The sequence below is a fragment of the Motacilla alba genome, chromosome 3 (genome assembly GCF_015832195.1).
Source record: "Motacilla alba alba isolate MOTALB_02 chromosome 3, Motacilla_alba_V1.0_pri, whole genome shotgun sequence".
In the NCBI taxonomy this organism is placed as follows: Eukaryota; Metazoa; Chordata; class Aves; order Passeriformes; family Motacillidae; genus Motacilla; species Motacilla alba.
Genome location: NC_052018.1, coordinates 69,342,595 through 69,358,450, shown reverse-complemented (window position 1 = coordinate 69,358,450; position 15,856 = coordinate 69,342,595). Strand labels below are relative to the sequence as shown.

The 15,856-nt window shown below is 36.1% G+C and overlaps 1 protein-coding gene across 1 annotated transcript in view; it reads right to left on the bottom strand.

Annotated features, from left to right (window-relative positions):
- The window catches only part of ERO1B (endoplasmic reticulum oxidoreductase 1 beta), a 29,280-nt gene continuing 13,424 nt past the window's right edge, over nucleotides 1–15,856 (bottom strand). The window contains exons 6-16 of the mRNA XM_038131416.1: nucleotides 14,670–14,743; nucleotides 12,004–12,124; nucleotides 11,867–11,913; nucleotides 10,771–10,782; nucleotides 9,921–9,947; nucleotides 8,421–8,513; nucleotides 8,021–8,267; nucleotides 7,153–7,222; nucleotides 5,894–5,980; nucleotides 4,334–4,467; nucleotides 1–3,671 (exon numbers count right to left, since the gene is read on the bottom strand). Coding sequence (XP_037987344.1) covers nucleotides 3,611–3,671; nucleotides 4,334–4,467; nucleotides 5,894–5,980; nucleotides 7,153–7,222; nucleotides 8,021–8,267; nucleotides 8,421–8,513; nucleotides 9,921–9,947; nucleotides 10,771–10,782; nucleotides 11,867–11,913; nucleotides 12,004–12,124; nucleotides 14,670–14,743 — 973 coding nt within the window. The 3' untranslated portion in view covers nucleotides 1–3,610. The remainder of the gene's footprint in view (nucleotides 3,672–4,333; nucleotides 4,468–5,893; nucleotides 5,981–7,152; nucleotides 7,223–8,020; nucleotides 8,268–8,420; nucleotides 8,514–9,920; nucleotides 9,948–10,770; nucleotides 10,783–11,866; nucleotides 11,914–12,003; nucleotides 12,125–14,669; nucleotides 14,744–15,856) is intronic.

Below are 15,856 nucleotides of genomic sequence, written 5' to 3'. Positions count from 1 at the left end.
TGTAGCAGAAAATACTTTAATTTGCATTTTGTAGATTCAAACATAGCAAAGATTCAGAAGTGTTGAGATCTTGATAAGCAGTTCCAACATTGATTCTGATTTTAATAAATATTACATTTTAATAGGATAGCTATATGGAGAAATTGTAAAGTGATGAATTGCTGATTGCTACTTTATAAACATGAGCATCAAGATTATTTACAACATATTACAGGTCATTTCCCAGAAAAGCACAAAGCAAGGTCAGATAAAGGCAACCCAACCATCAAACACAACTCAAGAAAATGTGGCACAGTGTATTTCATGCACATACAATGACAGCACAGATCATCAGCTGAAAACGAGGAAACACTTATTATTCCAGCTTACACAAGTCTCTATATTTCATTGTTTTAAATTTATATTCTGACCTACCTCCTCAGGCACTGAAGAACAAGTTATTCAGCCACAGTGCCCTACTTTTTACCTATGTAGTTTGCACCAAGTCTTTTTTCACCATTTCACACAAGTCTTCATGACTTGGGAACAATTAAATGTTTTTGTCTTTGTCTTCTCACTACCTCTGGGATTACAATCATTGTGTCATTTGTACAAGAAAATGTACTGCTACTCTGAAATGAATGGCAGACAGTGTTGACAAGCTGATCTCCAACAGGGAGCTGGAATTTAAAATAGTTTACAGGTCATGGACGGTGTAACTAACCTTAGTATACCTTCTTTAGTATAAAAAAAGAGCTGTAAATTTTTAAAATTTAATTGAACATATAAAGAACTAAGTCATCCAACTCACACAGCAAAACTTCATAGGCAGCATAGTCACAGAATGTACATCAAATACAGTAAAAAAGATGGTGACAGGAAAATTGTTTCAACTAGATTTGTTACAGGAAAAATCTTATGTCCTATCCCTACAATGACAGTGAAATGCCTTCCATATTGGATCATCAAGAGATATGTACCTTCAGGTGCAACAGAACTTACACACACAATGTGTTGTTCAGTTGCATTCCTGTGTCCCCATGACATAAAGGAAAAGAAGAAAAGCTTCACATCTCTTTATGTCCTTACCCAACAGTATTTAGCTTGTGCCAACGAGGGCTGCAAGGACCAGGTGTCCAGGATCTGCATGCCTGAATCTCTCACCTGTCCCATGAGCAAGTGCATGATTCTGCTTCAGTGTCTGTTGATTTTAGCCAGGCACAGGTGGAAAAAGAAAAAAAATAGCAAGCTGCATCCCCAGGAGGAGGCTGGAAGCAATTCACTTTCCCCACAAAGCAAGGGGAAAAAAGGAAGAAACGTTTCTGAGACTTAGGTCCTTCCTGGGGCAGCACAGTCATACAGTTTTGTTTTTTATTTTAACTAGAAAATCCTGCCTAAAGCTTTAGGCACTATAATATATAACAATACAGATAAATCCCAGTTATAGGGCACTCCTCACACAAGTGAGCCTACAGTTCTAGCCCTTGCAGGTCTATCCAAAAGGCAAAGAATTAACAGCCAATTAAAAATTACACTCTTTCAATATATACAATTACTCAGAAGATTTGGATACTCCATGTAACTCATCTACCAAACACAGCTGTTCACATCTGAGCTATTTACCGAGATTCCCACTTCAATTTTATAGAGAAAAATAAACTCTGATGGTGCAAATACAGAGCTTGGAAGAGGCCAGATGAACCCACCAAGAAACCTCCTGCTATTCTGCCTAACTAGAAAACAAAAGCCTGTGATGACTTGCTCAGACACAGGTGCCCACAGGCCAGAGAGGCTACTAGGAAAAAACTGATTCCCAAACTGGCATCAGCTTCCCCTAACACCATGTCCAATTACCTATAAGGTTAAACAGAAACTTCCACTGGGATACCAGTTCACTGCCAATTTGTGCAACTATCACCAAAACTTTGTAAGGGTGGTTTGGATTTTTTTTAATTTCCCTTTCTATTTTTTTTAAATTTCATTTAGCACATCCCAGTTTGACACAAAGGGGTTAACTTTCTTAAGCAACAGCATTTTTTACAAAAGCCAAGTGTCAGCAGAATAGTCTATTTCATTTCCAGTCAGGTAGAAATTTGAAGCTAGTCTTGGTAACAAAGAGTGTATTCCAGCCTTCAGAAAATTTCAGCTGTAAAGGAACACAGTATGGAAGCCAATACAATTACAATCAATTATATAAATAGGTCACTCAGTATCTAATAGGGTGAAAAATGTTTAAGAGCACTTAATTTTGTGAAGACTTGTTTTTAAAAACAAGAGATGTATCTACACTGCACCAGCACTTCCTACATTCATAACACCCAACTTCATTTTTAAACATGCTGGTTTAAAAGAAATTATTACTTCATTTTAAATTTAAACCAATATTTGGTTGCTACTAATGGTAATGCTGTTTCTGAATTCTGTTTTGACACTGGTAAGTTATCACTGACATTTGTGGACAATGATACATGAGTAATTTCTTATTTTATGAAAGTAATGTTATTAACATACCCGTTTTTTTATGCTGAATATCCTTTTAAAGAAGATACAGTATGGGTTTGCATAGATAGAGTATGTGGCATTAAATGTCAGTATGATTATGAATTTTAAAAAGCATCTTTTTTAAAAGTGACTACAAAAGCAAGTTCTTTTTACACTGACCTTTTAACATAGCACTCAACATAACTCAAGGAGCAAATTTATTTCCATGGCTCAAAGACCAAGTGTGCTATTTTAACATTTAAGACACTAAAAAGACAACTTTTGGAAACTGAACTTGTGATTACAGTCTAGAAAAATAAAATGGAGTAAACAAAAATTTGATTGACTGAGGTTTTTCAGCTAGCAGCACTCCACTAACCATCTCCCCCTGTCCTGACCTCTACCTCCAAGTAAATGCAGGTAAGGGGCTGCAGCAAGGGGCTACTAAAAGTCACTTTCAACTCTGCTGCATCAGAGACAAGGTTGCAATTTAAAAAAAAAGGTGCTGAAAAGCACAAGACAAGGGTAAAAAAATCACTATCATGATGCAAAGAAGCCCAGCATGAAAAAAACTTCTGCTCAGTAAATTTGCTGTTTTTAAGTAAGTTGCCTTCTTACAGTAAGAAGCTAAAACTCAGCAAGAGCCTTATTTCCTTTCTGTGGTTAGTTTTTTTGTTGTTATTTTTTTCTTTGTTTGTTTGGAGGTTTCCCCCCCTTCCTTCTGACAGTCAGAACTAACATACCAAATCCTCAGAATACACTGAAGTTCAGTAAATGGGGAGACACAAGAAGTGATTCCCCCCTTTCCAGACAGGCCAAGTCAGGGTGGAGGTACATATGTTTTCATATAAAACAGCTGTCTCAGAAAGACAAGGAAATAAGAAAATTTATGAAGTTTCAGTACAACAGAACTGTGAGCAGAAAACTTACAAAATAAACAGATCAGCATAATTTACACATTTAGAAACTATATATTTCATTCATAAATATATTTTCTAATTAATAACCATTCCTAGTTTAAACATAAATATTCAAGTTGGGATTTGATTTTACTTTTTATCAGTTCATGTGAGTCCTGTAAGGATCAGTTCCTTCTGCTCAATGCAGTCATGTAAATGATCTTCACTAACGGGCTGTGCAAAGACCTTCATTACCTAGTTTGTTGTAATAAAACTTTAAAATTCTGCAACTCTTTTATACTTGTGGAAAGCCTGTAAAATAAAAATCATCAAAGTGTTACCAAGTCAGCAAAAGAGAAGCACAAATTATCACATTCATTTTCCTTTCGATTTTTCCTCTGACACAATTCTGTTCTCAAAAGTTCTATTGACTCTCCATTTTACATTAACATAATATATGACAGGGATTTAAAGTTTATATGTCTGTTTAATCATCCCAGCTTCATAAAACTTCTAAAAATCCCTAACTACAGGTAGTAAAGTTTATTACATTCTTTTATCAGATTGTTTAAATAGATTGTTTAAACAGGAACAGATTGTTATATTCAAGATCTGAAGAACTAACATAATGAGCAAAGCAGGCTCTATGTACACTTCTTCTAAAGCTGTTAAAATGTTTCATCATTTGAAGGAGATACATTTTAAAAAAATTAATCAAATTCAAGAGACTTAAGTTTCATCTTGCAGTAGGTAGATTTATGAGACTTGAGACAGAGGGGATGAATTAGAGCCAAACACAGAATGAAGACTAAGGCTAATAATCCACATACTCACTTTGAAGGCATTAAGTTTATCAATATTACTGGTAGTAATTCAGTCTTTCAAAACCTACAAATATGTGTACAATACTACAGAAACTGGATATTGACACTGAAGTTTTATATTTTTATGCTATTAAAATGATAACATTTTACCTTCCAAAGGCATTTACAAGAGCAACTATTTCTTGCCGTGTGAGCTGAAAACCTTTTGATGGGCTATTCTCAGGAAGGCTCTGTATTTCTTTCTCAGAAAACAAGATCTTCAGAGCAGTTCCTAAGCCTTGAGTCTATAAGAAAAGTCCAATGTTTTAACATCAGTAAAATCATTCCTTCAAATCTTCATAAAACCATAAAAGAAGAAAAAAAACACACTAATCTAGGTAAACTTTAGTACCAATTCTTATATACTGACCTTCAACTCAAATAACTGTACAAAAACCAGAGCACTGATGCAAATGCATGACAGCAATTGTGTACCAGGCTCAGTCACTTATTTAGGAGCATTTGTTTCCTCAAGTATACTTACTCTTCATCCCTGTCTTCTTAATCTCTTCTTTTCTCATCTCGTTTCTTCTTGGTTATGCATATGAAAATATGTCTATTACACAACTTCCAGTTCCTTCCTGCCCCTCACTTACACATGCCCCACTCCTGCAGGAGCACATGTCCCGTTTCCCTTTGAAGTCAAACTAAGTTTTTTTATGAGGTATCACAACACGTACACTTGCCACCTTCAATTCTAGTGGCAAACAATGCAGCTTCAATTTCAGCTCCTATTTTCTATGCAGGAATAGAACAGAAGTTGCTTTTCTTATTTTCACTTTTAGTTGGGCTACTAAGCAACCACTGGATTTTGACAAGAAGTGGTTGAAGCTGGCTGCAAGAGAATTTTATAGGTCAGGAAATGTGGCCTTCTTTAGTTCTTAGTTAGGAGGAGCAACAACAATAGATCAGAAGTATTAACTAGGACAGGATAAGCAGAACTCCAGAAATTCAGCAGAGACCAACAGATTTTTGATGCTACAAACTCTTTGAAAATTGCACTCTGATAAGTTTAATGAAACACAGTGGAATAATACAGCAGGCACTCCAAAATAACTTTTCTCAGTCCGGATGTAACATTAGTCTTGAGGTTTAAAATACTGTTGTCAGTAAAATAAAAATAGTAGCAGCCAAGAAAATGAAACTGGCTTTCAACTTTCAGCTTTACTGGGCAACTTTGCATTCCTTTGCTGCCCTCTGCATAAACTGTTAAATTCTGAATTACTTCTTTTTCTTACACCTCAATTAGTGGCGTTAAATATCACACTGGATTCCCTAACAAGTAAGTGCTGTGTTTACAGGAAGGTTTCTCATAAGTGATTCTACAAGGCTCCTCTGATCACTGAATACAGGTAAGATATTGACTGTTAGTAATAGCTCACCATGAAGCATCCGCTTTAAAAGTAACTCTTTTAGAAAACAAACTCCACCTTTTAGTAAACTACACAGCTGTTGACTAAACAAAATAAACAATTTGAAAAAAACACTAAAATGTTTAATGGTAAACTAAACATATATCTATTTTTAATATATAGGTAAGGATACCAAGGACCAACCATGTGCAGAAAGCCTGAATGCTAAGGTAAGAGGTGTCCTGCCAAAATGAAATAGATGCTTATCTTGGGACCTGCCCCTGCCAGAACACACAGACCTACACAAAATAAACTGTACCTGCAGCTTGCCCCACAGCCTGCATTTGTCACATCCAACACAGTCCATTATGCGGGAGATGTTCTTGAAATGCAATCTGAATTCTTCCTAGCAGTTAAAAACAAAATAAAAAAGCTTAAGCTAACATACATCTTAGTTTTGCAAAAAGAGAACATTAATGAATGTAGTACCATTAGAAATCTAGTACCATTAGAATATCAATTCTCTAACCAAAACTGAACAAAACCATTGCTTTATGTAGTCAGGCCATTACAAAGATCCATGTAAACCCAGAATCTGATTTCCAAGCCACTTCTAGCAGTTAATTCTTAAAAAATATCCTCCAAACATACAGAATATGCAGGTAATGCCTGGATTCTGTGCACTGATTTCCTACCAACTTTCTCCAAATTTTCTGAGGTATAAGTACTATATCTTTGTCCCTGACCATTTTTCTTTCATTATTCAAATCTCTTTTGAACAAACCACCTTTTTGACAAACAAGTTACAATTCATGAAAGATATTTCCTGTTCAGAACTATGGGTAGATTGTTGCTGTGCAACTTCAGACAGAGTAGGAGCAAGCACAGTGCAGAACTAATAAGCTGATCTCAATTTTCTAAAGGTCCAAAAAACACTAACTGGGCTGATAAAACACTGCCACTTTCCTAATAGCATTTTTTGTAATGCTGATGACATTACAAACCACTACTGAATTAAGTGTTGTGTTAATAAATATTAAAACAGAACTTCATTACCAAGCACCACTCCAACTATAGAATTGCAATTTACACCAGTGGCATGTTAACACTGGAAGCTGATGGGTAGGTACAGCATTACCATCAGGTTCCCATGTCTAGGAACTATGTTTTCTAACGTTAAGTATCATATTATGAGACTATACTGTATATTGTGCTCTATTATATAAGTCATCATTTTGTAAAGCAAACGTGACTGGGTGGGTTCTTTTGATCCAGATAATTATGAAACAGTTACTCTACTTAAAAATAAGCACCACTGCATTTCCTGGTAATATTCATTTGCTCCACCACAGTTCTGATGCCAGACTCAAGGCACAAAGCCAGAGATTCAGACTGCTTGGATCAGGACAGCACCTTACCACGAAGTTGATTAAAAGGCCTCAGATACAGCTCTAGAAAAGGCAGGGTGAAAACCTTACTCTCAGCAGTGAGTTTGTGGTAGGCAGAAGGGCTTTCCAAAGTAACACAGCCTAACTCCAAAATAGGTACTTTGGATGTCATTCAGAAAACTAACTTTACCTTTAGTGACTTGGCTCCTTTTTTATCTCCAGCAAACATGGACTTCTCATCAAAGTGCATATGGAAGGACCTAATAAAGACAAAATGCAATCAAAACAAATGCTAGCATAAACTACAGTCTTCAATTAAGCTTGGTAAGCAGCTGATGCCACCAGTGTAAAATATTTTTCAGAGTTCCTAGTCCTTGCAGATTAGGCCTTAAAAATTCGCAGTGGTATTGGTTTTACTGTGCAATCACTATAACTTGAAATCTGTTATTCAGAGTTTTGTTCAAATTAATACTGAAATTGGCTTAATGTTGCCTTCCAACTGATCATTGCCTGGCTACATCTCAATTACCTAGCAAGACCACGGTTAGGGACAGCAATGAAACCACACAACATGGTGCCAATCACAAAAACTAGCAAAAAGAAAAGCAAAGAAACTGAATTTAAGAACATTATGGAATAAATAGAAGGTAGAGGGGATGCCCAAACCACCAGAGATTAAGTCTGTGATAAATGCTGGATTACTCAGTGGACCATTAAAAGACTGTATGTACTACTTTCCTTTTCAAAATAAATCATGTGCATCTTATACTGAAGAATCAGAAAAAGCAACACACAGGAAGTAACCCAGGGTGTTAAGTTGTTTGGGGTTTTTTGAGTGCTTTTTGTTTGTTTGTTTTTAAAGATTAGTATATTCAAACCTCAAAACTATTACTCTGTCCTATCAAATGTACAAATTCCCCTTGATCTCTCCCATTACTTAAAATTTATTTCATCATTCCGCTCTCCTTCCTGTCCCATCCTATCAAGGAGTCACCTATTCTTACTTCTAAATATAACTAAAAATTTCAAACCACTGATAAAAAACCCTCATGCCTTACTTGGTATCCCTGAAGATATCTAGTAAGAGAGCTTTAGATTCAGCATCCTCGTGGCCATTGCCTGTGTAAAGGTCAACAACGGCACGCTCAAAGTACGGAGCAACCTTTGACAAAGCACGCAGCTCTATCAAGTACAGGAAATACAAGTTCTTGAGCCTCCTTGGTCCCTCTCCTTTCGTTTCAGCAGGGTCAAAGCGGCGAGTGAACTCTTTCACATTTGGTCCCCAGCGGGGCTTCCCCCATGTTTCTACACAGAGAAAGAAAAAGTGGGGCAGAGGTAGTAAAAGAGACACATTTAGAACATAAAATCAACTAAGCATACCCCAACAATTTTCAGAAAAAACAAAATACATACTACAGATATTGTAGAATTCCATTCAGCAATTTTACCTAGACATACCTTCAAGAAGGTAATTTGCACATAGATGCAAGTTGATGCTAGCATGGAGTCCAGAAATGAGTTTATAAAACACTCTTTTCTCAAGGCACAGACCTGTCCAGGAAAAATGACAAACAGATACCAAACTAAATACTGGAAATAATTTATTAAAATGAATATACCCTGACATTGTAATGATGCAAGTCTGCATTGTTGACTTTCAAGAATTATAATGACAGCACTTGAGTATGGTTAATAAGCCCTTCTAGCCATCATAGGAAAAGTTTACCTCCTATATTTTATATAAAGTAATACTATTAATGACATTTGACATTTCTTGCTTGCTATTTTAGTGTTCTACTAAACACAGTCATATCAGGATCTGTTCACTTGGCACAGATAAATTGCTATACAAAAATAAGATGCCTACACTGTTTGAGCAATAAATTTGAATTGCTGCTAAATTTTGACAGTCTGGAAATCAGAGACATACTGTGTCCCATCTTAATTACAATTAGAGCTACCACTGAATTAGAGGAGCAGCCCTAAAGAAAAACACCAAAAGGCTCAGAAAACCTTATAGCACTGGAAAACAGCAAAAATACCTCTGTATAGCTGTACTGCAAATTCACTGAAAATTTAAATGCACAGGACAAAACCATGGAAAATATGACTTGATGAATACAGACTTCTACAGCATAAATGGAAATACAGCGGCACTGAGATGTCAGAATATAATTTACATGCAGAAATTACTTATAATTCCAATTAGAACCAAAGTTAGAGACTGCACTTGAAATTTAAGAGTCTGCTCATCTCAAAAATATGTTTGGGCAACTTTCCTGCTACTCCAATCACCACAAATGGAAGCAGGAAGAGCTGATGGCAAAGCCTACCTGTGAGGCTGACATGTGTCCTCACTTAGACATTACATTTGTAAATGCATTTATATGCTTTCCTACAATACCACCAGACAAGCAAAGGCTTAAGAAAGGCAGAATGAACTAATTTTAAAATTAAGTACATTTGACTCACTTAATTTTCTGCACACCCCCAAAATGGGATTTTGATTGCTACTACTGCAATAATAATTTCCATTTCAACATGAATAAAAAGAAAACTCCTTTGCCTTCTGAACACACAGACTTAGATTATAAACTGGGAACAGAGCCACCAAAATTTTTAATGTTCTTTAAAGCTGTTTCCAAATAATAATGCTTACCAATGTTACTACTAATAATGCCTCTGCTGAAATGCCTAAAATAACCAGAAAATTCAAAGTAACTGGCAATGAACTGAAATCCCTCTTTATGAAAGATAAAACACTTAAATGTTTAAGGAGTATGCTGTCAAAGCAAATTAAAGACCCTCAAGGTAAGAGATATTTGAACAACACTTGAAAGCTCTGCACAATTTACAAAAAAGCCTACACTATGAAAAATATTTGAGGAGATGAAAAAAGTGCTACAGTGTTCTTTCTAGTGAATATAACACTACATTAACTCATCCAAGAGCCTTTACCTTCTAGCCACGTGTAGAAAGATTCTCCTGTAAATACAAAGTACATAGTTAAATGAAGAATATTCATTTTCCACATTACAGCCTCTTTATGTTACTATGCATACAGCATCAGCTGCCATCTAATTTAACACGAAGTTAAATAATTTAGCTATTAAAATGAGAATAGGCACTGAAGCAGGTCACTTGAAGGTTGGTTTAAATCTGTTGGGGACAGAATAAGAGAAATACAAGAATGAGCATGCCTAAGCTATTGGTCAGGGCATTCAGCAGTGTATGAAAGCACAAGTTTGATTATTTGCACTGCTGGTGAAAAACATGATGGCAGAGTGCAATTCTGACAGCCTTCACCCTAATCTGCCTAAAGGTTTCCTTTAGACTTAGATCTTTTGCCTGAGGGTTTTCAGTTGACTGAAAAATTTTAAGCCTGCCTCACTGTAGGCAGATCAAATACTTTCTCCCTGCTCTCTCCCAGTCTTCCCAATTCAAGAAAATACACAAAAAATTGTCCCTCTTCTTTTAAGGGATCTGACCTCAGTATCAATGGGGCCCTGGAAGAACGAATAACATTATTACAATACATACTCTGCTACAAGAATAAGAACCAAGAAGAGAGTGGTGTTTTGCTCTTATCCACTCCTTCCCCTTACTCCAAATGATAGTATGAGTCCATTAAAAACATTTTCTGATCAATAATCTGCATAAAAAACATAATTTTCCTGCTCTCTTATTCAATAACAGAAATATAACTTTCTTGCTCTCTAATTTGATAACTGTAAAGTGAATAAACCCAAAATCCAAAACTCTAATGCTTACTTCATTTCTGCAGGTCAAGGAAAATAAGATGACTTACCATCATCTCCTCCTTAGAAGGAAAAAAAAAAAAAAAGAAATGCATAAGCATTAAAAAGATAATTTCCACGCTAAAGCAGTAAAAAAAAAAAAACCAGACTTTAATACAAACACTCAAAAAGTGCAAGAAACATTATTTAATTTATAAAAAATAGGCTACTTTCCTTCACTCCACTCTTGCTCCTCAAGACCACACAAGACTTGACACATTGTAATAATGAAAGTCACTAAGAAATTCAAATCTTAGTAGCAGCTGATTCACATATTCTTGAAAGCTGTACTTTAGCCTCAGAAAAATGGTTAAGAAGCCATAGTCTTTAGTTTGCATTGTTCAACAATCAGTCCAGTGTTCCTTCCTGAAATTCTGATCTCTGCATTAAACAATTCTCACAATTCTTTTTATTTGTGAGTATCAGCTTTTAGTAATTACAAATATTGAGCTATCTTGATTTTCTAGTGGATGGTGATTTTTTAACTGAATCTATTGGCTAATAGTTAAAATTAAGGGAAATATGACACACTGACAGAGGAAAGCTGATTCATTTGAAACACCAGGTTATAGCTTTCGACTTAAATTTGAAAACAAATCCCAAGTTATTAGAAGACTTTTTTAAAACAATTTTTCACATAACTGATTCTTCCTAAGTGTCCAGTCCTTCAAATAATGCAATTATTTGTATACTTGCAATACATTGCACACTATGGATGAAAAATGTACAACCACATTACACCAGGATAAGTATGAACTGAAGTGACTAAATTAAATGCTTTTTGAAAAAAGAAATGAGAATTCAAAAGTGCATTCAAATTGGAAAACTAGTGTGACACTTTGTAAACAGTTTGAGACTCACAATTTAGTTTTCATATCAGCTTACCTGACATTAGTAAGCCTATCAATAGGGATAAGATTAGGCATGTATGTAATAAAGCATCACAAGCTTGAGTCTAAATATTAAAAATGTACAGCTACCTCTACAGAGGAAATTAAAAAAGCAGAAAGTACACCTACAGACTGAAGATTGCTATCTGTATTCCTTGTACTGCAACAGCCACCGTGTTAAAAGAATGCATTGGAAAATAAAACAGGCAAGACCCACCCCTACTAGGCGCCAGTGGATTTAAAGGACGATAGACAGATCGAGGCCTAAAAAATAAGTTAGAAAACACAAAGATCAGTTTTTAGCTAAACTGAGGTACAAGTACAAGAAATAGGCTTCCTCTCCCTCCCAATTACTTGAAGCAGTTTTCTTCATAAATGCTGTTCCATACTCTCCAAGCAGAAGGCCCCTTGTATCCAGTGTAACGTTCTGGATTCAGCAGCAAATCCACATACTGTGCATCTGGAGATCTCTCATCTAAATAGGAAAAATTTTGTTTCATATGCTAAGTGATCAATTGAAAAAGATTTAACCAGTCTCACAGAACTAAATATAAACAAGAGGTCTCATATAATACTATTCTGTTCCAGGTGGATTTTAAGTGCCACGTATGTAAAAATGCAGCAATATACACACTAAATACAAAGCTCAAAAGCACATAATCTATTCCAAAATCTCTTGTGTGTCTCTAATTTCTATAATGTTTGATGATCATCTATGTGGCTTCTTTAAATCTACCATAAACAATTGACATGCACTGTATTCCCTGACCCTAGGCTAAGACACAAAATGTTTTCATTTTCAGCATTTCATTTTAAATGGCCTCCAAATTTAGGGTTTGCCTGCTAGTATTTGGTTGAGGGGGCTGCTTTAAGAACAGTAGGTTCTTTATAAAGACAAGATCAAAGTAGTACATCTTGTAGCTGGTACATAGTGTAAATTTATTAGCTAAATCCATTTTTCCTCCGAATACCCTTGTATACTGGCAGAAAAGTCTGAATCACATTGCTTAACTGTACAAAACTTTCAGCATATTGCAGAACAAATCTCTCGGTTACAACAAGAAGCATGTTACTCAAGCAGTCTTTCAACAAGCAATACCCTCATCTCAGAAGTTCACTACAAATTTCAGGTAATTTATCCAAAGAAAATTGTGAAACAGGACTCCCTCTGCTTAAAAACACAGTAGAAACAGAAATTGTTTCAAGCTACAACCAGTAAAAAGCAAGAGGAATTCACCATTCTTTGAAATTCTAGGACAAGACCAACTCAGGCTTAAACAAACCCCACATACAAGACAAGCCGAAAGTCCAGAGACTTATTCATAGGAATAGGCCAAAAAGTGCCACGTAGTACTTCCTCAGATAGCAAAAAGCCCCACAGAAACAGAGAGTGAAACTGCTCTAAAAATAGATGATTCTGCATGAGCAGTTAAGCATTGCTTCAGCAGCAGCAGCAAAAACAAAGAAAGGACACTGATACAAGACACACAACAATGAGTGCCAAATGAGAGAAAGTCAAATTACAGCTTTACTTATTTATTTGACAGTGTGGCTAACCTAAGCAGTTCCTATGCTCCCTGATCACTTCAGGGTCCACTTTTCTTCTTATTATCCACATACAACCGAGTCTATGTTCACTGCCGAGCCATGCAACGGAAAGTTGGAAAGGTGATCCGGGTTACTAAGTTTTTTCAGCTAGATCAATTCCCTTATCTAGTTTATGATTAAGCCCAACAGGAAGAGAGGAGAAGAAAGCAAGGGTTTCTGCTTCCTCCCCACGACTCCCAGTAGTTATTCTCTCTCACTCTCCCTGCTCCAGATGATAAACTCACCCGACAAGCCAGTTCCTCACACAGCGTGGGAGGTGGCAGGGAGATGGCAATTTACTTTCCCGCTATTTAGGTAAGCCTAATCAGCTTACCATGCAGAAAGATGCACACCAGAGCCAGTGCAAAAAAAAAAAAACCACACTGAAGAACACAGCTGGGGACAGCTTCCTTCAGCAGGGCATGATATAAGGAGAGATGGAGGTAGAATTAGGAACTACTCAAGTTAGTATTATTTCTAAAAGAAATGCTCCTCAACTATTCCTTTCACAGCTCAGTATTACTAAAACATGCATGCAGATAACTTGAAGATAGTAGAGAGAACAGCAGGTAACTCCACATAACAGTTCAGATCTACAGTAATGCTCATTAGCTGTTACAGAAACAGCTCATATAGAAAGCATTCAGATTAGACACAGCAGAAGTGCTGAAAGAGAAGTCCACTGCTAAGTCCACTGCAGCTGCTACTTTCTCAGGTGACACCAAACACAAGCCTAAAGGTAGATGAAAACATCTAGCATTATATCCTAAATATTCCCAGCATAGGAAGCTTTCCAAGGTATTTATTAAGAAGGACTTCAGTAGACAATCCTGAAGTTGGCAATTCTCACACTTATCTGAAAAATACTCTTTTGAACTTTGAATGTTACAAGCAAATAAAAAGACTCACATACATGAAGGAGAGTAAAGACAATCTAATATCCTAATGTTTTAACAATAAAAAAGTCCTTTCAAACAAGGATGCAGAAATCATTTGGAAATAGCAAGGCTGGAAGAGGAACAAACTCAATCCAAGCACAGTAAAATAGCAACAAAACAATATAGCAGTAAGAAACAACCAGCTGCAAGCCATTTGTCTTATATTTGTGCTAAATTCAATTTTTTTGTAAGAAGCTTTTTAAAGAAGTGTTAGCCCCCTCCCATTTACCATCTTTTTTATTTACATAAATATCTCCTGTTTCACATACTAAAAGGAGGTAACAGTGAATGTGTACTGTGTAGGCTACCAAACACTCCTTGTAAAAGTGCAAAAACTTACACTTTGTGTGTATGATATGAACTATCACATTTCTGTCACTTGAGACAAAATTAAAACTTCTTAAAATTGCTATTTGTACAGAAAACATGATCTTTTGCATTTTGTTATCAAACAGCAAATAAAACAAACACTCTGAAAAAGCTTAAACATTTTACCATCAAGTTCACAAAAATGATCCTGTGAATCATCGTATCTTGCCCAGTCAATGAAAGCCTCCTTACTTTGGTTACTGAGGGGAAAAAAAAAGTTTGATTTGAAATTTTTAAATAAACAATGTCAATAAGAGCTTCTGAAAGAAATATAACCCACATATAGCTTGGAAGTGGTACTCCTTGTTAACTGCAACGAGATTCAAGCAGGCATCAAATACTTTCAAAAGCCAACTTTGATGTTGAGACAAAGATTTCACCATTATTTGAACAAACTGCAGTGGCTTCTCTTCTTCAGTAAGAGCTTGGTAAAATGTGTTCATAGTACATTTTCAACACATTTCAAAGTATTACTTTAGCAGCTGTCACTTTGAGAGTGGGGGATGAAGGAATCACCCTATTTTCATAACCTGTACTTTCAATGAAAGCTAGAATGAAAGCCTTACTTTTTAATGGGAGACTAGATGTCTAAATCCCTCTTCTAAGCTACAGTACTCTATGAATATGATTTGTCCTATGCCATTTTAATAATAATTGCATTCCACTCACTCTAGCATTTTCAAAGGTGCACTGTACTAGAGAGACAAGTAGTTTGAAGCTCCCACACTATGAAACACAAGCAGTGCCAAAACCTTCCTTCTGTGACTGTGTGCAGCACAGAACTACTGATGCCACACTACTGACAGCAAAATGTAAACTAAGTTAAGATTGGGAACTCTGCTCCAGGGTGCAGGGAAGTGCCTTGAAATAACAAAAAACAACCTATTCTGTTTCATCAAATTAGAACCGGCTCAACGCTACAAACAGAGGCCATTCTACAAGATAAACTTCTAACCTTCTGCCAAATCCCAATAGGAGACATTATACTTGGCATTAGGTGAGGAAATTCTCTGGTAATTATCAACAGACAACATTTGATAACCACAAGAAATACAACTTACAAAGGAAAACAACTCAAAACCAAGAGGATAATGCACTGCTAGATAACGAACATGGAGATTTTCCTACAAAGCAAAATTCGCCCTCCACTTGCAGGATCCATTACCTCTCCTCTTCCAACTTTCTATCCTACTCTCATAAAGGCATTTTCTCTAGCTCTCCATTTACAATGTCACATTCTTTTGCCTTAAAGAAATGGAACAGAATTAACAATTTTTTATTTCCCCTAAAACACCACACACCAGGCAGAAACA